The sequence below is a fragment of the Prionailurus bengalensis genome, chromosome B4 (assembly GCF_016509475.1).
Source record: "Prionailurus bengalensis isolate Pbe53 chromosome B4, Fcat_Pben_1.1_paternal_pri, whole genome shotgun sequence".
NCBI classification, from domain to species: Eukaryota; Metazoa; Chordata; class Mammalia; order Carnivora; family Felidae; genus Prionailurus; species Prionailurus bengalensis.
Genome location: NC_057358.1, coordinates 98375099 through 98401664, shown reverse-complemented (window position 1 = coordinate 98401664; position 26566 = coordinate 98375099). Strand labels below are relative to the sequence as shown.

The 26566-nt window shown below is 36.2% G+C and overlaps 1 protein-coding gene across 1 annotated transcript; it reads right to left on the bottom strand.

Moving 5' to 3' along the window:
• Positions 1 to 2619: 2619 nt before the first annotated feature.
• Positions 2620 to 6314, bottom strand: ATXN7L3B (ataxin 7 like 3B). The gene has a single exon (XM_043561416.1). It carries the CDS (start codon positions 6014 to 6016, stop codon positions 5723 to 5725), a length of 294 nt encoding a protein of 97 aa, XP_043417351.1. The 5' UTR covers positions 6017 to 6314; the 3' UTR covers positions 2620 to 5722.
• Positions 6315 to 26566: the final 20252 nt, after the last annotated feature.

The window sequence follows — 26566 nt, the reverse complement described above, 5'->3', positions numbered from 1 at the left end:
AAACTTTTTAGCCTTTGTTTCTATGTGACTAATAAGCATTTTTAAATCAATAATTGGTATTTAATTTTGAAACTATTTTTCTGTATCTATCAAAATTTTCACATGGTTTTTCTTCAATGATTTTCTGAGTAAAAATCTTTCTTTCCTGGTATTAACCTTACTTGTTGATAGGAGTTGGTTTGCTAACATCTTCATTTTTTTTCATCTATCTTCACAATACACTTAGCTTATAATCATGTTTTTTTGTCGTATTGTCTATAAAATTCTAAGTAGCTAGTGTTTATGTATCTGGGTAGAGATGAGATTAGTTTTCTTCTAGATGTATTCATTTGTTAAAAAGATAAAAGTTCCTTGGAGTTATATTTTTAATAGATTTTCCATTTTTTCAATGTTTTCAGATTCATTGCCTTTAAGTTTTCACTAGCATCTCAATTTTTTAATTCTACTTTAACTGTCATTTTGTCCTTTACTCCATTCATTTATTAGTTTAAAAATTCATTGCTTCAACAAAGAGCACTAGCCTAGCACCAGAATTCTACTTTTGCTTCTATTGCTTCTGTATTTTTTTGAAATATGAGTAAATCACTGTTTTGAACATATTTTCTCATCTCTAAAATGAATGTACTATTTCCTTTTCAGCACACATTTTTCCAGCAAGGCTCAAGTAATATATGATTGAAAATTTTTGAAAAACATTTTGAAAAATATGGAAAGAGAAAAGCCACACAAGGATTTATAGGTTTATCTGCAATATTTTTTAACAAGTGCACCACTTGTAACAAACGTTATCCTCCTAAGCATCATGGGCATTATTTGGAACATGAATGAGAATTAAACAGCTTGCATCCTCCACAGCAGAGTGAAACTTCTAAAGTCTGATGTTACTCTAACTGTTCTGAGAACCAGCACTAACCAAGGTAACTATTTTGAGGACTAACATGAAAAGGTGTTTAATAAAGTATAAGTGCTGGGCTTTTATTTTAGCACATTAATATACTAATTTTATACTTTTTAAAATGTTTTTCTTTTTTGAGAGAGAGAGAGAGAATGCACAAGCAGAGGAGGGGCAGAGAGAGAGGGGGACAGAGGATCCAAAGTGGAGTCTGCGTGGACAGCAATGAGCCCAGCGCGGGGCTCGAACTCATGAACCACAAGGTCATGACCTGAGCCAAAGTCAGATGCTCAACTGAATGAGCCGCCCAGGTACCCCCTTTTTAAAAAATTATAACACATAAGGGGCACCTGGGTGGCTCAGTCAGTTAAGCATCCAACTTCAGCTCAGGTCATGATCTCATGGTCCATGAATTCAAGCCCCTTGTTGGGCTCTGGGTTGACAGCTCAGAGCCTGGAGCCTGCTTCAGATTCTGTGTCTCCCTCTCTCTCTCTCTCTCTCTGATCCTCCTCTGCTCACGCTCTTTCTCTCTCAAAGATAAACATTAAAAATATATATATATATATAACACTTCAAAGTAACTCAGATGGGTCCTAAGGAGTTATTATGACCAATACTAAATTATTACTAATTATTACTGCGTGCAAAGAAAGCTCTTCCTGAATACTTAACTAGAGAGCATACTTTATTTTCAGGGTCTTTATCTTTGTCAACATCAAGTAACCATTAATTAGGTTCCTGACCTCAAGGTACATGCTGTAGTTAAAATGCAGTATCCAGGGAGTTAAAAGGTATGCTTTTTTTTTTTTCTTTTTAAATATGAAGATCATTAGTTAGAAAACATGAAAAGGAAGAATTTAAAAGTCCTGAAATCAAATGGCTCCAGTAAGCATTGAGATCTTGCAAATCCTCATTTCAGAAAATTAGGTTAGCACCAAATACATTTAATTTAAATCTAAACATACAAAATAAAATCCAAAAGTATTTGTTGCAGCTACATTTAAATGTTAGGTGACTCAATACCATGGTACAGGTCCATAACATCCCTGAGGTATTGTGCTGAGATGATTTTTCTGCTGGCCCCATTTCTATCATAATTTTTACTCATCTAAATATTACTTCCAATTTGGGACTTTTTTTTTTTTTAATGAACTAGAACATTTAGCCAACAAGTAAGTTTGAACAGCACTAAGCAATATGTATAATTTCTAAGAGAAGTGCTCCACCTCTGGATTAGGAACTGAAAGGAATAAAAATCCTCAGAATTACTTTATAAACAAACTGAAGGACCTAAAGAGTTGGGGTAAAAAAATAATGAAAAGTATTGGGAAAAAAATTACCTTTAGAAAGGCCGACTCATTTTCTGCTATGAATCATGTGTCTTTTGAGAGCAAGGGTATGAGCTTGAAAAGGTGGTAAAATGTATATATTATGGTATCTGGAGTTCCACTCAAAGAGAACTGACTTTCATATTGGACTCATTTAGTGACAGGCTTGGATTGTATTTACTTTACCACCTACTTCGTTTCTTACACTGGATGTTGCAGAAGGCTAAATGTGTAGGACTAGATGGAGAAATAAAGTTGGACAAAGTTCCTCTACTTTGATAAAACTCCCATTCAGGAGAAAATGATAAAGGTTCAACAGCAATTCAACATTTATTTTACTATGTCAATACCTGGAAAACATGTATAACCTTAAAAGATGAACATACAGTCTAAATAAAGTCATTTTTTAAAATTTTATTAGTACTGTTTACCAATGGGGAGATGCAGTTTATTTACACCAGCAGCCATAGGGGCAAGGGGAATACACAGTTAGCAATCTGTATAGGATGGACTACTTATGCAAAAATAATAATCTCCAAAACAAAGGACAGTGGTGAGCTTCACTACACTTCCCCAATGATCCCAGCATGCGATAATGCCAGGCAATGGCCCCTGGACATGCGGTGGTGGGAACTAATGTATGGAAGAAAAAGCCACAAACCACAAAAATTTGTAAAGAACCCCTTCCCCCCATACACACACACACACTCAGATACATAATAGAATTACAGGGTGATCAATATACTTAATTGAGGAAGGAAGGAGGGATAGGAATTCTGCTGTTAGAGGGAAGATAGGTAGGGAAAGGGAGAGTTCCTAACCACTGTCAACTATATGGTAGGGAGCATTCACTCCCCAGAAAAGAAATGAGTTAGTTTGTCCCCTCAGGGCACCTGTTGGACCTAGCCCACTTCATACCCAACCAGGAGAGGCCTAGGGCTACTGCCCTAATAACTGGAGGGCAAAAAACAAAAACAATAACCAAGAGGGAGGTAATATGAACCAATGATTATTCAAAATTACTTTCCACTTCTTCCTCCTCTAACCAAGAGAAAGACCAGAAAGCAAACAGTAATATCACAATCAGAGCTCCCTCCCTGAAGGAAGAGTGGACGATGACCCTACCTTCAGCCTGTTTCTCAGACGTTATTTGGGAATAGGCCAGAGTTTTACTTACATCCTCCTTTCCCTATGTATCCCCTTAGAAGGAGATGTCTATAAAATCAAGGGCAGATAACCCAAAATTATTTTAGCTCTTGCTTTAGTTTAACTTTCTAAAAAGTTATTACAATTCTTGAAGACCAATCTGTAACTACACCTTAACCCTGACCAGAACAATTCCAGGGGGAGAATGCAATAATAGACAGTCTTGAAGCCAGCCCTATTACTATGGTTCCCTTAATGTCTATATGTAACACAAATCAGTCCATATAGTGCAAACAGTTCCTTCTGGGATAAGGATACATGCACAGCAAGGTTTAGAGAAAACAGATCAGGACCCACTCCATCCCCGTGTGTGTCAGTCAGTCTTTACTGGTCTTCTGCTTAGGTCCTAAGAGGCAGTATCCAAGTGGATGTGGGAAGATGTAACTCCTTATGAAGTAAGACACAGCAGGAAGGCATCTAGCAAGGCAGTCCTATAGGAAAATGCTTAGGCATGACACTGCCTTTCATATACAAAAAATTATGTTCTCTCCCCATTTTAATCTGAACAGAGGAACCCCTCAGAAAGATTCTTCTCTGGATCTCCTGGAAGAAAAAAGGAAGAAGAAGAAGAAGAAGAAGAAGAAGAAGAAGAAGAAGAAGAAGAAGAAGAAGAAGAAAAGAAAAACTTAAAACAAGCCAAGGAAAGGGAAACTGGGCAGGCTTCAGAAGCAGGAGCATCAAGAGAGATGAATTGAAACTGGTCAGTGTGAAAGCAGGGTGGCAGGCAGCACCTGGAGTCGTGAGCTGCACCAGATAGGCAGTGGAGCAGGGGACAGTAGGAACATGGGGCCAAGCCAGACAGATGAGGCTGGGCCCCTTACTGGGGCACAGAATGAGGTAAGAAAACATTTCAAATAAAGCAGCACCGTTCCCGCTCACTTTGGGGCTCTCACCCCTCTACACTTCATAAACCCTCGATCAGGGAGTAAAGTGGAGGGTAGTTTTGATATGTGGCTCACATTTCCCATCCTTGCCTATCCCATTCCCTGACTTCTGACAACAAAAGGACAGCTCTTGTTGTCAAGAATGTCCAAATGGGACTGAATGGAAGGGGCTGCCCCTCATGAGGGACAGAGGTGGGGACAGTCTAGATGGTCACCATAACAGAGCTTTGACCAACCCAAGGAACAGGGGCATTCAATAGGATACTGCAGTCAGATGAGAGACAACCCAGTCTTGCTCCTTGGCTCCTAGCACTAACCCATTAACACTGAAGGTAGCTGGAAGAGGTCCCCTCTGGGCTCAGCTTTCAAATCATAGTCTCCTGCATGGCCATTACACTTTTCAGTAACAGGCCTGCCCCTGGCATGAGAGGCAGGCAGTGACCTGGCATAATGACCAAGTCAGACACACGGACTGGCTAGGTAACACTATAGTAACTCAGAGTAGGAAAATGACTGCCCCACCAAACTGTTGTTCACAGCATCATATATCCAGATATGAATCTTGCAGTTTAAGAGATCGTGCATAGTTGCAGAGGCCCCTGCTACCTCTTCAAGGGATCGTAACTAAATCCTCAGCCTGCCCGGATAACCAAGCTGTCCATTTACCAAGCCTATGCCACCGGGTGGGGTGCAAGACAAAGGGCTCTGTTCAGCAAAAGGTTAGCCCTTGTCCCCAAGTCTGTTCAAGTCACTGTAAATGCTGGACCTTTGGGAAACTGGTAGCTTTGACCTTTTCTTCTTGTTGGAGCCAAGATCACAGAGCTTCCCCTACCAGATTCAGTTGTAATTCTTTTTCTTGGTTTTCCCAAATTGGAACTGTTAACATCCAGATCTCATACCTGACTTTCACTTGTCTTGGAGAAGTCCAAATCAGAGGCTCAGAGATCACAGGAGCAGTCCCACTGAGGCCCAGTGATTAAGGCCTGACCATCAGCTATGTCCAAACTGTGAGTAACCGAGAAAGCCCTTGACATCAAGCAGACGGCAAGGCTGAGGAACCAAAGGATTTATATGCTGGGTACACAGCTGCTCACCTGTGCACTGGACACAGTACACTTGTGCACTTTCTGGTGTAGAGCTCGACCTGCACCATACGGTGCACAGGATGCACAGCTCCTCCTGCCCAGGGTTTCAAAGCTGATTCCAGGTAATATACTTATAAAAGGATCCGAATTCCTAAATTCTCCACTTTGGGTTTTTAAAGGCTAGGATCTTCAATGGGAATTGGGACTTTTGTCTTATTTTATTTATTTTATTTTTTTTCTTTTTCTACTTAGATACCTAACTTCTCCAAACCACAGGACCGGTCTATGTTATTGTCCTGGTCACCCTCTGACTCTCTCATGTTGCAGCTACTGGAATTCTGGGGGTGAGCGTTGCAGCTGCTGATCAGGCCCATTCCCAGATTCTCCGGGAAGGGAGCAAAGCGGAAGGCGGCACGCTCCTTTATCTTCCACAGGCTGGATGCCAAAATCCTTCACGCTACCAGTTTCTGCGAACTCCAGGTAGAAGTAGCCACACTTGACTGCCCGATGCACCTCAAAGCAGAAGCCCAAACAAGAATCCTCTATTAGGTCTACGTATATCTCCTGAGCGATGGCCTCTAGCTTGTTAGTATCCAGGTTAGCCAACGAAATTTCCTCCATTTTAATCTGTAAACGACTGTGGAGAGGGCGCTCGTATTACTCACAGCAGCACCGGCAGCAACACGTCGGGCTCCTCGGGCCGCGCCTAGGCCTAGAGGCCTGTCAGGGCCGCGTCCTCAGGCGGCGGGGGCGGAGGCGTCCGCGGGGGCGGAGGCAGAGCAGCGGCCAGCGGCGACTGCTCCCGAACCTCAAGACCTTCGGTTTCTTCTGGCGTCTCCCAGGGTCTGGGACTTTGAGCTCAGGCTGGCCCCGGACTCACCGCCAAACGGTCTCAGCGCCTCAGCCAGCAACCCCGGCCTCTTCCGCTCCCAGGTCCGGGCTTAGCCCCGCCTCCTAACTTCCGCCCCTCAGAACGCCTGCGCACTGGTCCCGCGCAGACTCGCGGTACTTCTCCCTCCGCGCAGGTCCATGGGAAGCCTCGCCGTTTATGATTTCGTTTGGTTCGGAGAGCTGAACGTGTCGGACTTTTCTTATTTCTAATGTAAATGGATTGCAATGATGCTGCTGTTTTCTGTTATTTTATTTGTAGATTTAAACATTCCCTAATGAATTCACCACACATGCCTAATTGATTCCCTCACGAAAATGGTAAATAATGACGTGCGCCTTTTGGTAGGATCCAAAATACGATTTTAGGAACAGTTCTCCGAATACGTTTGAAAATTTCACTTATATAATTGACTTTTAATTATTTCTAGTTAACTGCCGCATTTGTCATTTAAATCCACTAGATGGTGCAAGGAAACAAATTACAATATAATTTGCCTTTCAGTCTTAAAAATAAGAACTAGGTACTAAAGACATAATTCACATATATTGATCCCATGAACCTAAGGCGTTTATCTCATTTATAAGCCCATTAAATCAGAGTGATTATAAGTAGATTATCATATACATCTCTAAAATAATGCAAAGAGAAATTTGCACGTCCAGTCTCTATTAAAGAGGGAGGAAGCCTGAAACATGTTAAGCATACTGGGAAATAAAGGAAGCTTTCCCTAAAATTATGCAGCATGAATGTGAGAATTAGATCCAATCTACCGGAGTTTAAATCCTAGATCCAACATTTAGCTGTTCTGTATTTATCTGAATAAAGCTAGTTTCTATTTCATGGTTAAGATTAAATGATAGCGTAAAAAAAAGTCCTTTGTGACAGTGCCTTACATGTAAGCAAGCATTCAGTAAATTTGAGCTATTTTAATCATATTAACTATGGACTAGAATATACCATAATAAAAATACTGTAGTATGTACTTCACTTTTTGCTAGCTTTTTGGTCCCTGCCACCACCACTGAAATAGAGCAGCCTCTTGAATCTTTATAATATATCCAACAATAGCTGTAGCTAAAGAAAGAAAAACTTTAAAATATGTACCTTTCTGGTTCTTTAATTTCTTTTCCAGAATAAAGGAAAATATAGACATGTATCTTTCTTAATGTATATGATTATCAGAACACTCTCAAATAGTTTTATAAATCATTCTTTTTATCTCACTTCATATGAAGGTTAAGTACCAATTAACCTTATTTGGTTTAGGAGTAATTTATCAGTGCTTGTACCCATCCAAATTTTTTGATTGTGTATTTTATCATCTTAAAAATCACAAATTGGCAGATATAAAAGATTTTGAAAGCTTAGGCCATTTAAGATTCATACATGATAAAACTTTTTAAAATAGAATTTATTCTTCTACTACAGCTATTACGCAATTTATATGTTCTCCACTCAAAAATTGGTACCATATTTTGATAGGTCAGAATCTGCATGTAGCCATATGTTAATCCATAAAATATAATGATTAAGTAATGATTAAGTGCCCAAGCTCTTGAGTCAGATTGCTTCCTACCAGTTACTATCTGTGTGAACTTGTCCTATCTATTTATGTAAATCTGTTTTCTCATTGCAAAATGTTGGGGACAGTTCTCATCACATAGGTTTGTTGTGAGATTTAAACATGACAGTGAATAAAAATTTTCACAAAGTATCTAACAAAAGTATATAATACTATATTATTATTTTTTTGTGATATGTCTAGTTAAGAAAATACAGATGTTAAATAGATTGCTTCCACTCCTTTTCTCTCATGCCTTCTGCAAATCTGTTTTAAAGCAATACTTCTTAAACTTTCATGTTCATACAAACCATTCAGAGACCTTTTAAAATGCAGATTATAGTTCAGTATGTCTCACCTAGGGCCTGGGTTTCTGCATTTCTAACATACTTTGATGCTGCTGGTTCATGGACCACTTTGAGTAGCAAGGAATTAAAAGGGCTTGATAGTGGACAATTGTTCTTCATGGTGATTGTCTCCCATGTAATTTGTTCTGGCCAAATTATCATGAGAACCTTTGCATATTTGATTTTGATGGGAGAGAATAAAAGATTGTTTCTCTGCTTCTTAAGTCCTCCTTATATTGTGAGAGCTGGAACTGAAGTCCTCAATTTATTTAATGAAGAGGGGTCATCAATAAAATATACTTCAAAATATATTACAAGCAGACCATTAACTGAAATTCAAATAATCAGGACGATGGCTAGGTTTAAATTTTCTGTCCGTATTTTATCAAATTTACTTTTAAAACAGCACCACTTTTGTGACATTGAAAATTTGCATTGATGTTCATCATCACCTTATTACCTCTCTTCTATTTGTTTCATTTAACTAGATTGCCTTACTTCTCACTGAAATGTACTGAAGTCTTTATGTTAAATCAATGATATGCCACAAAAAGAAGTTAGAAGGAACTCCTTAGTTCTATTGCAATCAATAGGGTTGAAGATATGTAAGCCTTTGGTATAAAAATGAAATGAAATAAAATAGATATTCTCCATTATCCAAGCCATTTTTTTCAATATAAAGCAAGTGATGGGGATTAATTCTTCATAAGTAAGTGATCTTCAAACAATATGTACATCATATAGGTTTAAAATATTTAGTACACAAATTAAGGTAAGTATAAGGAATTTACTGTGAAAGTTTAATTGTCTTTATTTTCTCCCCATTCAGTTGTAATATATGCACTGAGAAAATCAACTCTTTCAAAGAGGAACATGCTTTAAATTGTTATCTAATGGTTTTTATGAAAGGTTGAAAATCCGTAAAACAACTATTTTTTAATAGTCACACATTTTTCTGTGTATGTGTTCACATGAAATAGAAAAGTGAGATAGTAGAGTGCATCATGGATAGTTCTGGTAGCCAAAAGACAGGGGTTGCTACTAATTTATTATTTCTGCTACTAATCTATCAAGTGACTTTGGGCAAGAAGGTGAATTCACATTTGTAAAAAAAAAAAAAAAGATAGGTGGGCTCATGTTTTCTGAATGTTTCTTCTAAAACTAAATTTCTGTGAATTGAGTAATCTAAGAAAATAGGTTTTTCAAGTTATGGGTCAATATGTATATATATTGGCCTACAAAACTCAAGTGTTAGGTCCTCAACTGGATGACTAAGGGTTTTCTTATTACAAACTAATCTGCTCTACTACCTAGGGCATCTTGAAGCGCCTTCAGTGTTTGGAAAATTATTCATCTACTGAACACTAGCTGAGTGTTGTAATTATCTTGCCTAATATCCGAAGGTGTTATTTGTAGATGTTTATTTTACTTGAAAAATTTAATTTCTGTAATGATTTTGACTCCTATGAAATTAACTTTTACTTATAAAATATTCATTAAAACTTTATTTTTTTTCTTTACTTACCCAGGTATTTAAAAATAAGTGAATAGCAAATTAGAGAGGGAGGGAACATTTGGCCATACGGTCTTCTTCTTAGTTTCATTGGACCATGATTTATGTCAGAAATAAGCTATGTAGTATTATGCCTTCTTGTCAATAGTTTGCAAAAAGAAATGTATGTGTGCCATAAGTCAACAGTAAGCACTCACACATCCTCCCAGGCATGGCCAGCTTGAAGTTTCAAATTCATCCTCTGCTGAAATCCATTTTTCAGGATTTGCATTTAAAAACTGATTATCATGCCTTGCATGAGATTCTGAGACACCACAATTTGATATTAGATAAGGGTGTCATGCTAAAATTGCAATGTCTAAAATAAATTTACGATTTTAATCTGCCCTACTCAACTGTGAAATCAAGGTGACTTAGTGAATTTTGGCGTTTATAACAACTCTGGCTTATGATCTTCTAAAGAGAAAGACACTGTAATCCTGCAAACTATAGTTAGTAAGTAGTGTAGTATATGAATAAAATTTTTAGCACTTAGCATAATATAGTCTTTTTTAAACAGTTGATCTTTCTATATATCAATTGTTGAGACCAGTTTGATCTACAGAAGTGCTCTAGAGGCTCTCTGGAATGATTTTCATACATTTGTATGTACAGAAATATGTTTTAAAAAACATTTTAAAAGTATTTATGGCATTGCCTTGTAGGTTATAATCTGTTTCGTAAGACAATATAATAACTGTTGCTGGATCCTCCCTGTGTGAGAGTGTGCATGGTAGTGCAGAGAAGGATATGTGTATACCTTACAATTGTACGCAAAGAAGGGCCCAGAAAAATGTAAACCTGAACACAGAAAATAATTTCTGATTAGGCAATGTGGATGTGGCAACAATTAACAGAGACTTTTAAAAACCCTTGTTTTAAAGAAATTTCAAACTTACAGAATCGTAAGAATATTAGAAATAGCTTATATATATCTCCTCTTCACCCAAATTTACTTAACATTTTGCCACTTCTACACTCTTTCTCCCTCCCTTTGTCTCTCCCCCCCCCCGGAATTTCCTTATCACAAACTAATCTGAATTATTGTTTTTTCTAATCTATTGGATAGTGGGTTACAGATATCATGCCCTATTACCTCTAAATATTTCAGTGTGCCTATGCCATAAGGTTGTCGACATTCTCTTATCAATCACATTACAATGATCAAATTTAGGATTTTGACTAGTTTAAGAATTGACTAATACTATTGTTTAAAATACAATCCATATTCAAATATTGCCAAATATCCTAATAATGTCCTTTCTAGAGTTTTTATTTTTTTCCTGGAAGCCAAGCCAGGACTAGATGTTGCATTTACTTGTTATGTCTTTGTAGTCTCTTTTAATCTGGAACAATTACATAGTAGAAAATTTTGAAAAAAAAAAAAAACACACAATGATGTGCACAAGTTCAAAGACATTCAATTTTAATCTAATAAAAATACTTTTAAAGACATGGTTTCTCTAATGAAAGCCTTAATTATGGTAAAAAAAAAAATTACCTTAGCAGATCAGGGTGCTGTAGCAATGTTGCTTGAAAATGAAGATGATTCTGGGGCACCTGGGTGGCTCAGTCGGTTAAGGGTCAGACTCTTGGTTTCAGCTCAGGTCATGATCTTAGGATTCCTGAGATGGAGCCCAGCATCGTGCTTGGGATTCTCTCTCTGCCCCTCCCCTGATCCTTCTCCTTCTCTCCCTCTCTTTCTCAATAAATAAATAAAACATTAAAAAAAACAATGAAGATGAAGGGCACCTGGGTGGCTCCGTCAATTAAGCTTCTGACATCGGCTCAGGTCATGATCTCTCAGTCCGTGGGTTCAAGCCCTGCATCAGGCTCTGTGCTGACCGCTCAGAGCATGGATCCTGCTTCACATTCTGTCTCCCTCTCTCTCTGCCCCTCCCCTGCTCTCTTTCTCTTTCTCTCTCTAAAGAAAAAAAATGAAGATGATTCTGAAGAAAGCTCATCTACCAGAGTGAGTTTACAATGCTGACAACTCAGGTTTCTTTTGGACACAGATGCCTTCTGGAACTTCTATTACATTAGTTTTTAAATATATTTAATGACAGTAATATTGATGCCTTTTCCTCCACTACTAGTCCATATACTTTAGGAGAGCTTGATCTTGCTAATTCCAGTTTTGCCAAGCACAATACTTTTTAGAAATATAACCCCCAAGATTGTAACATGAAATGTAACCTTGACCTGTCCTGATTAGACCTGTCCTGATTAGTAAAACATGCCTTCAACCTGTCTTGATTAGTGAAACATGCCTTTTGGTTGCTAGTGCACAGCAGAGTAAACAGAAACAGCTGAACATAGAACTCACCAAGAAAAATCCATGGCATTTTTTTCCTTAATCAGCCCAATAGAAAAAGGAAGAAATTAAACTTATATCTTCATGTCTGTGAAGAAATGAAGGCCAGAGATGTTAAATAAATTGTCCAACTAATTGGTGGCAGAATTAGGACGTCAGGGCTTCTGAATCCTAATTTTCTCTTTGTTACACAATAAATCCATTTTGTAAAGACACTTTAGAGTTAGCATTAATATGTTATTACATCAAAATCTTACTGCCAATGTAGCATTTACCAATGGCCAATGACATATACAATTGCTTAAGCACTCTGCTTATCCATAGCTGCTAAAATATGGATATTATTTATCACTAATAAAGTGAAGCTGTACACATTTACACAAGGTACTGTTTATTTTTTTTATTTTTTAGTTTCAATTGTTTGAAGCTTTTGCTTCAAAAGGAACATTTTTTGGATTATCAAACCATGCATTAAACAGAGAGATCATAAACTTAATTTAGAAATGTATTTTGAGGGTTTTAAGAATAAAATCTTCATATAAAAGTTCTTACTGTCTAAGAAGTATTAGAGGTTTTACGAAATTGGTTTTAAATTTCTCAGTGCAAAATTTTCTTTCTATCTTTCTTATTTTCTTTCTTTTGCCATAGTTCTTTGCATTCAAGTTATAAAGAAGTTTTCGTGTAATTAATTGAATATACTTTTTCCCCCTAATTTGACTAATGTCCATTAGGTTTGTTTTTGTTTGTCTTCTCCCATCAAGAGCTGTCTCATATTTTCTTAAGTCAAGCTGTTAACCTGGTGGGTGGGATGCTTTTACTTCTTGTGTTCCATAGACAGGCATCTGGCACTTGCCACCAAGTGAGAGATTAATTTTCTTGTGAAAATCTTGGTAAACGTAAAAGTAAGAGCAAATTTAGGCACTAACATGAGGGTATCTCAGAATCTTTCACAGATTAATTACGATTTTTTTTTTTTATTAAAGTAGCTCTAGTTTTCCTTTCTGGACTTAACCTCATGTTGTATTACCTCTTCTTTTCTTTCATTCATCTGAAACTGCTCTTCGATTTTCAATTCTCAAAGGAATTTTTGATCCTTGATTTGTCCCCATTTTCAGAGGTTATTAGCTGCTTTCTAGCTTCGCTTTTTAAATATTTCCTAAAATATCATTCTTACATTATCTTACTCTAACTTTACCAAATTTCACTCCTTATGAACATCAACATCTACTTTGGCCACTCATTTTCGTTTTGTAGCCAGCCCCCATTGCTGTTAAATTTTAGTCAGTTGTGAATACATCCTTAACATAGCCCTCAAACATTTTTCTCACTTCCTGACTTGTGTGGTTCTTACTTGACTAGACGTTGTATCTTACAGAAAAATACAAACATAGATAAGTACCATCATTGTCATTTAATGCAATGACATGTATAGTTTTTTGAGAGAGAGAGAGAGAGAGAAAGCGAGAGAGCTCCTGATGCGGGGCTCGATCTCACAACCATGAGATCATGAACTTAGCCAAAATCAAGAGTCAGTTGCTTAACTGACTGAGCCCCCCAGGCACCCTCATAAAAGACCCTTAATACTTAATATATCATCACGATCTACTGCACCAAGGTTTAGAATTAAAGTTTGTCTTTGAGTATCACCTACTATTAGTAAAATTGTTGCTTCATAACAGGTATTTTTCTGAGAACTCAAAGAATGAAGTGAAAATTTAATTATTTAAACTAGAATAAAGTTAATTCTATCTTATGGATTCACTGGACATATCTCTAAATCTAAGCTACATTAATAGGACCTTGGTGATACTATTTTTTTCTATATTCTTGAAACATTTTTCTATTTCATTATTAGAATAACTGTTTCATCAATAATTATCAATTATTTTTAAAAGGCAAAAACAATAAGAAAACAGAAGAATGATGAAATCGTCTGGTCACATAGAGGTAAACATGGGCAAAATCAAGATTATTGCTTCTTTTTGTGAATAAAGTTGTTTGGGGACACAGCTACATTTAATTTCTGTATTGTCCATGGCTGCTTTTTCTTCAATGGCAGAATTGAGAAGTTGCAGTGAAGACCACATAACTCCTAAGCCTAAACTATTTAATATAGCCCTTCAAGAAAGTTTGTTTCTGCTATCCTTCTGTTAGAAGGATAGAATATCAGCGAAATAATTATTGTCTCTCACTTTTACTATTCTGTGTCCCAAAATACTGCATCATCTTTCAAGAAGGTGTAAAAGAAGGCTGGAGATAACATCTCTATGATCTGCTTTTAGCTCTTACTGAACACAATTGAGAATTGAGGAATCTTCATTTTCTGTCCTTAATGGTGTAGCGAAGAAAATTGACAGAGGAAGATGTTTTACAATTATTGGATGAATTAGAAGATAAATTCAAAGGGATAGATAGCAGTAGTCTAATGATGGTGAAATGGATCATGGATATGAAATGGATCATGTAAATGGAATCTCAGACAATGAGACAATGAGTCTGCAGATGACAGTATCTAGATGAATTTTCTAGAATCTGTAAGTGAACAATATATTTCCAAGAACAAAGGGGCATATGGTAATTACATTTAGCTAGTAATCAGCTAGGAAAACCTTCACTGGGCAACGTTTTGCAGAAGAAATTATTTTGCTAAAAGGAGGTGTGACATATTTTTCATCTTTTATGAAGCTTTTGTACCAAAATTTACTTGTTGCAAAAAGTCTTTTAACGGTTACATTTATTTAAAAATTTCTAACATAGTTGTTTTCCACTCTCTCTTTAATCTGATTTCAGTGAGTTATTTATTAAATGGCAAAACTATTTTTTAACAGGCCCACTGGACGCAGATGGCAAATAATGGTGACAATTTTCCTGATATATTGAGGGTTAGATATTAATGACAAGAAACAAAGAGGAAATAAATCGAAGGAATAAACTTTGACAAAGTAGATGTAGTGTATTTTATGTTAACTGTTTTTCTCTGGGAAGTAGCCTGTCTGAATCCTACACAAAATCGCAAACATTCATATATAAATGAATTTGTTGGCTTTATAAAAAGCTTTCTCTTAAAACACACGAGTGGCATCTGCCCTTGAAATAGTTCTGTGCAGTGAAATTCTCTTCTGGTCAAACATAGGTACTCTTGCCATTTTTCTCTAGATCAGGCCTCAGGCTCCCGAAGCTAATTTGTTTCATAGTGTTTCTTTTGTTTGCCTGACCGTTCCCTTTATTTTTAACGCAGGAAGGTGTTTTTGCAGATATATTTTCATATGCTTACCTCTGGTTCTTGTTAATGTTTCCTTGGGAGTTCAAAGAAAATAATAAGTCAGCTTTTTTTTTTTTAGCCCCAAATACTTGCTCCCATAAAGCCTACATACATAAACAAGTTACAACACAGAATTAAAAAAAAAAAACCCTCAATATCAAAATGAGCTAAGAAAAAAATAAACTTCTCTTCCTACCCTTGAGATAGTCCATCTTTTGGCACTGTACCTTTTTACACTTGGTGGTGCAGGGGAAATAAGTCAGGTTAATAGTTTCAGGCTGTTAATTCAGCTAAATTAGGCAGTTTGCAAATTGACAAAGATTAACTCATTTTTTTAAACCTACTTTTCCCTGCACAGAGTCCATTATAATCCTATACAAATATCATTGTATAATGTAGATTGGGTGGTGGAGGGGGGGATGACAACATGGAAAAAGATGAGAAATGGGAGACAGGTGGGGGAGATGTTGGTTTCCGAATTGACACCGGTAATTCCTTGAATTAAGGATTCAAAATAGCAAATTCCTTACACCTATGCTCCGGTATCATTCATTTATAACTTTTCCCATATTCACTTTTGTTACGAAAGCACACATGGCGATTAAATCCAGGGTCTCTGAAGTTACACCCTGGGCCGCTTACTATTTGTGTGACCGTAGGTGGTTCTCTTAACATCTCAGAGTTAGTTATATGGTCTGTAGAATGGACATTAAAATAGTGCTTTCCTCATAAGGAATTGTGACAGAAAAATAAAATGTAAATTGATGTTGGACATTAACTATTCAGTAAACATATTTGTATAGTGATGAAAGAGACATACTAGTCTTTGAACTCTTTTCTTTAATGTTTATCCATTTTTTGAGAGAGAGAGAGACAGAGCACGAGTGGGGGAGGGGCAGAGAGAGAGGGAGACACAGAATCCGAAGCAGGCTCCAGGCTCTGAGCTGTCAGCACAGAGCCCCACACGGGGCTCGAACTCATGAACCATGAGCTCATGACCTGGCTGAAGTCGGACGCTTAACCAACTGAACCACCCAGGCGCCCTGAACTCAAATACTCTTGATTTTCAATCACTTATATTCAATAAATATTGAAGATTTTTTCTTTTGTGTTTGGAGCTTGAGGTACAATGATAAAGGAGTCCACTTGCTCTTTCAAGGAGCTACTTAGTGGAGGTAGAGAGATAAACATAAATATGAGAGCTATGCTAAAAATGTGCACAGAATTCAGTAAGGTATACCTGAAATACAGTGGTTAGTTATATTTGCAGGGAAGGGAAATTTTTGTGGGAATTTGACTCTTTAAAAAGGCTTGGAAGAGGAATGTTGTTTGTTAGTAGATGTAGGTGGAGTTAGGAACATTTAGGTAGAGAGAAAAGCATAATTAAGAATATGAAGGCATGAGGGGTGCCTGGGTGGCTCAGTTGGTTACACGTCTGACTTAGGCTCAGGTCATGATCTCACTGTTCCTGAGTTCAAGCCCAGCATTTGTCTCTGCTGACAGCTTGGAACCTGGAGCCTGCTTCAGATTCTGTGTCTCCTCCTCTCTCTGCCCCTCCCCCACTCACACTCTGTGTCTCCCCAAAATGAATAAACATTAAAAAAATAATATGAAGGCATGAAATAATATATTATATTCATTATCTGTTAAGTTATTCCATATAGCTAGTGGGGGAAGCAGTGGTGTGAAGCTGGGGATGGGATGGAGGGGAGGTTGGAAAAAAAAGTTGTGTGATCACTGAAGGGCTTTTCCAGAGATTTGATATTAGAAAGTCTTTCCGGCATCAGTGTGGAGGATGAAATGGAATGTTGCAAAACTATGGGCAGCAAGGTTACTCACAGATTATTGTAGCCCAGGTGAAAGATCAGAAATTCATAAACTAATACAACAGAATTAAAGATGAAGGAAAGGAAACAATTAGGGTAAATACATAGGAGTAAAATCCATAGGCTTTGTTTGGGCCGCAATAAAAACCTCAAAGAATGACAGATAAAGTGAAATGAGGTTATTTAAATAAAAGTACTTTGTAAGCTATAAGACTGTATGATTTCCAGTTGTTATCCACCTTCAAGATTGTATAATCAATGACTTAAAAAACACAATTAATATGTTGTCCTACAAAATATAACTATCATCTGCTCTTAAAGTTTATAAAGCTTCAAACTTTGGAGACTGTCATAATCCTAGGATATTTGTGAGGACTTATGCCACCATATGTTTCCATAGAATTCAAGCTGCTTGTGTACTTACAACACATTATTAGATTGGCCAAACCTTAAAATTTTACCAGAAATACAGTATGTACACACACACAAACATAAACACACACTTGGATCAAACCAAAGGAACTGTTGAGGTAATAGACTTACACATTTTTATAGTGTTTTATCTATAGGAATAGAACTTATAAGAATGAATTAGAGGCATAATTCCAAATAGACTTACATGGTATTCATTTTTGAACTGAAGATCAACTTGTCTTCATATGCACAGGTGACTGAGAAGAATCAAATTAGTTTTCACGTGACAATCCTTCTTTTCATAGAGCTAGCAAAGGCCTTTGGTGGCCAAAGCCCTATAAACCTTGACAAAAAACTGCCCTACATACATCCTAGGTCTTTGACTCATTTATTGCTGGAGAAATCCAACCATGCCTGGCATGAGTTTAAAAACATTCAGAGATCTCGTTCTTATATTCCACATTTTAGGGCCATTTATCCATTGACATTAGGTCTGCCACATCTGTTCATGCATTTAAATGAAAGTTAAAGACCTTCCTTTTTGATCAAGTTTTAGTGTTTTCATAATTTATATGCACCACACAATTCTAGAAGAGTTTGTTCAGAGCAATTTTCTCTGTTTTATCTGTCATTGGTATTTTTATGCCTTTTATTCCACAGCCTTTAAGATGTGATGTGAATAAAAACAGCTTTCTAAATAAAGATTGATTGTCTGCTAACAATTACCCAATAAACAGTAGTCTTCATATGAGATAAACCCCTATATACGTTGGTTTAAATGATAGAACAGCACATATCTTAAATTACTGGAGTATACACAAAGTAGTATCTTTATATACATGTTCAGTTGTGAATTTTTCTGAGAAAAATATTTGACAAATGTTTTGTTCAAATTGCTGAAAACACCCAGTATAATGTTTTCTTAATATGGGCATCAGAACCATGATTTTTTTTCCCATGGAGTTTGATTCTGTCCTATTGAGAGGAATGTGTCTTATTGGGATTGAATGGAGTCATTCCCTATCACATCCACAGGTGAAAAATCTGTTTTACTTAAATTCTCTTCCTTAATCTTTATCAATCTTTCTAACACGTTTTCAATCTAATGGAAAAAAAGGTGGAATGTTTGGGAGAAAAGCTACTAGCTTTTCCTATACAAACAAGTTTGTTGAATTTATATTCACATTATTTCATTAAAAATATATGGGCATGTATCAAAGGACCTAGATTTTTTGTATTGACCCTCAGTGGATAAACAAACTTATGTCTATAAAATAATAATATGTTTATAAAACATCTTTTAAAATTTGTGGTAAAATTCAGTGCTACTTGAAGCACTGAAGTATCAGGAAGCACAACAGTAAAATAAAATAATGTCAATATATTATAAATGGAAAAATATCAATCTCTATCAGAAGAAATAAAATGTGTCCCAAAGATAGTTGGATGAAACAGCTCCCCCATATTTAGTGAACACATAAACACATGCACACTTACTCTGACACACTGTTCTGGAATTTATTAAACCTTTTTTTTTTTTAAACTCAAGAGAGTTCCAAGCAGGAGTTGTATTTTTCCTCTCTAATTACCTCAAACTTATATATTTAAGCATATATTCAACTCTCATGTATGTGTTTAAAAGACTTTGAGTAAGACTCTGATTTCTCTTTTGGTAAAACAATTCCCAAATTAGATCTTGAGTTCCACTCAACTATACTGAGTTCTGGAGTTGAATGTCTGCCTGCTTGCATGACATCCCCATTTGGTTGTCTATTAGGTACCTCAAACATCTCTAAATGTCTAAAGCAACAATTTTGATCTCTCCCCCACTTTTCTCAGAGAACTGCCTTTCCATTTTTCTTACCCTAGCTCATTTACCACTGTTCAACCAGATAGCCAAAATAAAAATTTAGGACTTAATCTTGATTTCTCCTTATTAATTACATCTGTATCCATCTGTTGGGATTCTGTGGGTTTCAAAAAAATACATCCCAAATCATATCACTCTTCACTTCCTTAACTATTACTACCATCATGAATATGTCACCATCATGACCATGTCACCATCATGTTCCACCTCATTTGTGACAACAGTCCCCTAACGAGTGTCTCTGCTAACACTCTTTCCTCTTTACAGTTCATTTGATCTAATGTAGGCACACACACACACACGCAGGTGCGCGTGCACACACACACACATACTCACTCTTAAAATTCAAATATTTTTCCCTAATAGTTAGTGACAAATTTCAACTCTTTATTTATGCCTACAATGTCCTATAGAATCTGATCATTGGCTCCCTTTCCAACCCTATATTCTCTGTCTTTACTCACTATGCTCCATCCATACTGGCCTTTTTGCTCTTCCTTGACAAGCTCATCCTTATCTCAGATTGTTTATTCACTCAGTGTGAAATACTTTTCACCCACATCTTTACATGGTTCCCTTTTTTCTCAATATATAGGTTTCTTCTCAACTATCTCATCAGAGAGGACTTCTCCAATGAACTTACTGAAAATAACCTCCTCATCATACTCTGTGTCTTCACTTGGCTCTCACTACATTTTAATTTATTTTTTTAAATATTTTTTAATGTTTATTTTCTTTTGAGAGAGAGAGAGAGAGAGCAGGGGAGGGAAGGAGAGAGAGGGAGACACAGAATCCAAAGCAGATCCAGGCTCTGAGCTCTCAGCACAGAACCTGATGTGGGGCTCAAACTCACAACCTGTGAGATCATGACCTGAGCCGAAGTGGGACGCTCAATCGACTGAGCCACCCAGGAACCCCATCTTACTTGATTTCTTTATACATCCAATTTCTATCTGCAACTATACTATTTGCTTGTTTATATATTTGTATCTTATCACTCTCATTAGAATATAAGTACCAATAAGTCAGACATTTTGTCTTAGTAACTGCCGTATCTTCAGTACCTAATGAAAATACCTGGAACATACCTTATACCTAAAATATAAGTGCTAAATGCATGAATAAATGAATAATTAAAACTATCTGGAATTAATTTTTCAACTTCCTTCTCTTATTTTAGTACTTTAACATGAATCAGGCAGGCAGGATGTGTGAAGTATGTATAGGTGTCATTGATATTATTGCCTCTATATTGCTCTGTGACCATAGGTATATCAAAGATATCTATTTGCCTTATTTTATTCATTTTGAATAGTGTAGATATAATTGTTTGAGAGATGAGAAATTAACTTCTGTTTCAAAGTTGCAGTACAAGTAACATATCTGAAAAAGTTGAATATATATGGGGAACACTGAATAGTAAATACTTGGGTTAAAGGAGTGTTAAAATACATGTCTTTTTTTTTTTTTCTTTTCAAATCAGGCCAAAGTCCAAGAAAGATAACCATTCAACTTTATGTTTATGAGAAAAGGAGAAATTTTATTTTTTAGGAATAAAGCACTTTATCAAATAAGTACATGTCAGACTGTATAGTCCATTGGTTGCTTACTTATTGAAAATGTTAACAGGTATTTTATTAACCTTTAAGTATTTTATCACTCTTCAACTCCCGCTCCAAATTTTAGTGTTTTACTTCTGTTTTGAAAACTGCTCTCAGTTTTTTTAAACTCACAAATCCTCTGTTTTTCCATATGTAAATTGAGCATAAAATACCTGGCTCATAGGATGTTGATACAATGTATATGAAGCACTTAGCAAGTTGCGTTGCCTTTTAGGCAGTAGAATACTCAATCAATTGGGCCTCATCTTACTCTGTGCTGTGTTATGTCAATCATGTAACAACTGTGTTAAAAAAGGGTGGGACGACCGGGCGCCTGGGTGACTCAGTTAAGTGTCTGAATTCAGCCTAGGCCATGATCTAGTGATTTCTGAGTTCAAGCCTTGTGTAGGGCTCTGTGCTGACAGCTCAGAGCCTGGAGCCTGCTTCGGATTCTGTGTCTCCCTCTCTCTCTGCCCTCCCATGCTCATGTTCTGTCTCTGTCTCTCAAAAATAAATAAATGTTAAAAAAAATTTTTTTTTAAAGGATAGGAGGAACATGTTAATATGGGTTTTTTAAAGATAGCTATCTCTATATGTTATGTGATATGTTATGTGATAACATTTTTTATTATTTTCCATATTTTCAAAATATCTCAAATTTAACATGTTATTTTTATATTCCTAATCATATAAGCAATAAAGGCATAAGAATAATTATATTTGTATAAGATTTTTTTGTACAAATAAGAATATTTGTATTTAATACTTTATAGATAGATAACTTATTTAGCCAAGAAAAGTTAATAAGTCCTTAAGGAATACTACAAGTCATCTGAAAGAATTCTGAACATATAAAATACATACATATATATTTTTTCCTTCCTATATATATTTTTTTTCCTTCAAAAAAAGTATTTGATTGTTGTAGAAATACCTTTGGATTGCTATTAGTGTCCTGAGGAAATTATAAAAGTCTTTTAAAAAATAGTAAACATCCAAGAAGGGGGGCACCTGGGTGGCTCAGTTAGGTAGGCATCTGCCTCTTGGTTTCGGCTCAGGTCATGATGTCATGGTTTGTGAGTTGGAGCCCCGAGATGAGCTCTGTGCCGAGAGTGCAGAACTTTCTGGGATTCTCTCTCTCCCTCTCTGTATGCTTATCCCCCGCTCTTTCTCTTTCTCAAAATAAATAAACTTAAAAAAATTAAAAAAAAAGAGAAACATCCAGGAAGTATTTTTTCCTCCCAGTTTCAATATATGCAGTTGTATGACCTCGAATTAAGTATGTGTTATGGGTTGAATGTTTGTGTCCTCTCACAAAAAATTCATATGTTAAATTCCTAACCTTTCATATGATGGTATTAGGAGGTGGGCCTTTGGTAATTGGGTCATGAAGGTGGAGCCCTTCTCAATGGAATTAGTGCCCTTGTAAAAAAAGAAAGCTTGCCTCCTCTCCCAGCTCTCTTACCTGCAAACCAGGGAGGGATCCCTCGCTAGACATTAGATCTGCCAGCGCCCTGATCTTTGACTTCTCAGCCTCCGAGCCATGAGAAATAAATTTTGCAGTTTAAGCCCAAACAAACAAACAATTAAAAAAACAACTGCTCTCTTTGAGAATTTTTTTAAAATGAAATAATTTGTGAAAATGGGACTCTGATCTTAGGCATTATTGCCTTAGCCTGTCATGATTTGACTCAATATTTAAAAGAAAATAATTTTCTCTGCCAGTTAAAAATTGATCCACAGGGAAATATACATGTCAACTCTCTGAAACCTTTGTAAGTTTATGGGTATAAACTTTCAAGAGAAGATTCATCTAGTTCTCTATCTCCTGATCATTGATTCTCATATCAAGTTACCAATGTTCAGTTTTAAAAGATTGAAGCAAGGAACAACATAAATCGAAAAGCCTTGTTGGGATGAGCACTGGATGCTCATATACAAGTGATGAATCACTGGGTTCACTCTTGAAACCAATACTATACAGTGTGTTAACTAACTGAATTTAAATAAATAAATTAAAAAAAAGTGTTGTTCTCTGTGCACAAAGTATCAAGGAAATCAACCTTTCTGACTGTCTTAGGAACTTCAGGGAGACCAGCCTAGTAAAATGTTGAGGTTGGGGCTAGTTATTATGGTGACAACTGAAAACGTTAAGCTAAACTTATTAACTTAAATTTATCATCTCTAAATATAGCTGGGGAGGTGCCTGAGTGGCTCAGTTGGTTAAGTGTTCAACTTCAGCTCAGGTCATGATCTCACTGTTTGTGAGTTTGAGTCCTGCATCAGGCTCTCTGCCCTCAGCACAGAGCCTGCTTCGAATCCCCTGTCTCCCTCTCCCTGCCCCTCCACACCCCACCCCTGCTCTCTCTCTCTGTGTCAAAAAGAAATAAACACTTAATAAATGAATAAATGAATAAATGAATAAATAAATAAATAAATAAATAAATAAATAAACAAATAAAGCTGGAAAGGCAACACAGACTAGTGGAAATACATTTAATTTTAGGGAATAAATGATAGTTGGAACCTTCTTATATAAGGGGACAATTTTAGACAAATCTCTTCACAGAGTGGTAATAACTTCATCTAAAATTTGATACAGCTATACCTTGTTCATAATATTGTGGTAAATATTAAATACAGAATATAAAACAAAACTTTAATGTGCTACATAAATGTTTTTTATTAGAATACATTTCATCATTTCATTGTATTTTTAATAAATCCTTTCACTCAAAATTATGTCTTGAATTTGAATTTCAATGATTCCTTCAATATTCTCCATAGTATACAATTTAACCCTGGGATAGGAAGGAAGCAAAAAATAAAATAAAATAAAATAAAGCCAATGGCTTGTTGCTCATGTAAGTCTGGGTTATATTTCTTCTCCCTCTTTCCTCTAATTTTCTTGACATGTAGAAATGTATGAGAAGAGAGAGATCACATGAATACTTATTGGGAATAACTCATTCTTCATTGACCTGCTTATTGTTATACCAGCCAGTCTCACATGTGTAGTAGTGCAAGCTCTGGGCTTCGGGCCATTAAAAGATAGAGAATGAGAATGAGAGCTTTCCATGGGACTTCATTGTGCAACAGCCTGTAGAGATGCTCTGCCTTGAATTGCCTTGCCTGAAGATTTTATCACTTCAATTGGGAATGGACTTTATAAAGTAAATAGGAACTAGAACCCAATGTCAGACTTGTAGTTCAGAATGGGTAGTCATATATTCCTTATCTGCCCAAAGATCCATCTACTATGTACTTCTGTCTCCCTATTGTATCAGAGGCTTTTTATGTATTTATAATGATGATTTCATGTGGGTATGACCTCAACCCCTAATATACACTTAATATTTTTCACCAATTTCCTTTAATATAATCCTCATATGTGTTGGTGTAACTAAAGACCCTCTAATGAAGAATCTAATTATTAGTAGCGTTATTTGCAATGATGAAATGTAAATGCTTACTTAGTGAAAGGCGATAGCTAGCATAGTTAGAGAAGGGTGAAAGATCTATTTCCTAGAAATGATGACTGGAAATGACATGTTATACATCTCCGGATGCACATAGTTAAATATATCCACTGCTTATATTCTATGTACTCTGAAAGAAACTCTCCATAGTTGTTTCTTTGTTTTCTTCATATATTTCCTTAATGATTCCAAATCATTTCTAGGATAAAATATCATGTCAAAATGTTAAATCATATCACTCCTCTGGAGGAAACTTCCCAGTGGCTTTGTGTCTAGGAGTAAAAGCTAAAATTCTTACTTTGTTTGCCCTTCAGGACCCTGCAGTATCTAGCCCCATCATTTCTCTAAAGTTATCACTTTACTTTCCCCTGCTTTCTCTCTTCAAGTGACACTGTTCTGGTTGGAGTTCTTTGAACAAGCCAGACTCACTTTTAAAATTTATTTGTTTGTTTGTTTGTTTATTTATTTATTTAAATTATCAAGTTAGTTAACATATAGTGTAGCCGTGGCTTCAGGAGTAGAACCCAGTGATTCATCACTTACATATAACACCCAGGGTTCATCCCACATACCCTCCTTAATGCCCATCATCCATTTAACACACCTGCTAAGCTCATCAACCCTCAGTTTGTTCTCTGTATTTAAGAGTCTCTTATGATTTGCCTTCCTCTCTGTTTTTATCTTATCTTTCCCTCCTTTCCCCTATGTTCATCTGTTTAAGTTTCTCAAGTTGCAAATATGTATGAAATCATATGATATGTCTTTCTTTGACTGATTTCACTTAGCATAATACCCTCCAGTTCCACCCATATTGTTGCAAGTGGCAAGATTTCATTGTTTTTCATCACCAAGTAGTATTCCATTGTGTGTGTGTGTGTGCATGTGTGTGTGTGTGTGTGTGTGCGTACTACATTTTCCACTTTCCATTTTGCACTCTTCATTAATTTTTCCTTTGATATCTGGGTAGAAAGGATACATTTTCAAATTTATGGCTGTCCACAAAACTCAAGATAAGCCTTATTTTATCACCCATAAGTGAATTAAACATAACTTGAATTCCCCATTGCTTTAGTAGTAGAAATCACGATCTTGCCAATCAAAGTAAATTAGATTCTTCTGGTTTAAAATAGTGACTTTTACAATTAATATTATTCTCTCCCATTTCTCTTTCTCTTTCCTCCAAAGGCCACCTAATTCCAGGACAGGGTTGGGGAGGTAACCTTAAAGAAGGTACAATTGCATTTTGGTCCATTCTCTGTTCTCATTAATTTCAGCCATGGTGCAACTTATTTTGTCTGTAGCATGGCCAGTCACTACTCTTTCTGCATATTTATTTATTATTTATTTATTTATTTATTTTAATTTTCATTTTTGGATATAGACTTACAGAAAAGTTGCAGTGATAGTGTTGAGACTTCCCCTATATCCCATAGCCCAGTTTCCTCTATTATTAATATCTTACATTAGTATATGACATTTGTCATAACTAATGAACCAACATTGATCTATTACTATCAGCTACTGTCTATGCTTTTTTTCAGATTCATTAGTTTTCCCTTAATATCCTTTTTCTGATACAAGATCTTATCTAGGATACTACTACTTTGCATTTAATCACCATATCGCCTTAGATGCTTCTACCCTGTAACAGTTTTTCAGGCTCCTGTTTTCAATGACTCTGAGAAGTACTGATCAGTTATTTTGTAGAAGGTCTCTCAGTTGGTATTTGTCTGATTTTTTTATGGGTAACCAATATTTATGAGTTTTGCAGAGAAAGACCTCAGCACATCTTACAAAGGGTATATTCTATTACACGTTTTACCACTGGTCAAGTTAAAGCTGTGTGTGCATTGCAGGTACCCAGTTAAAAAAAATGAGTCACAGTACTGCTTTGCTTATTGTTCAGTGCATTAAAAGAATGCACTAGTTTCATAGTTTGTCCAATTTAGAGGTTATTTACAGTTGGAAGGTAAGTGAGATGCCAGTTACTTTTTGGTGGTTGGAAACTGAATTGCCACATTAAAAAAACTTTTAAAATTATTTTCATGCTGGG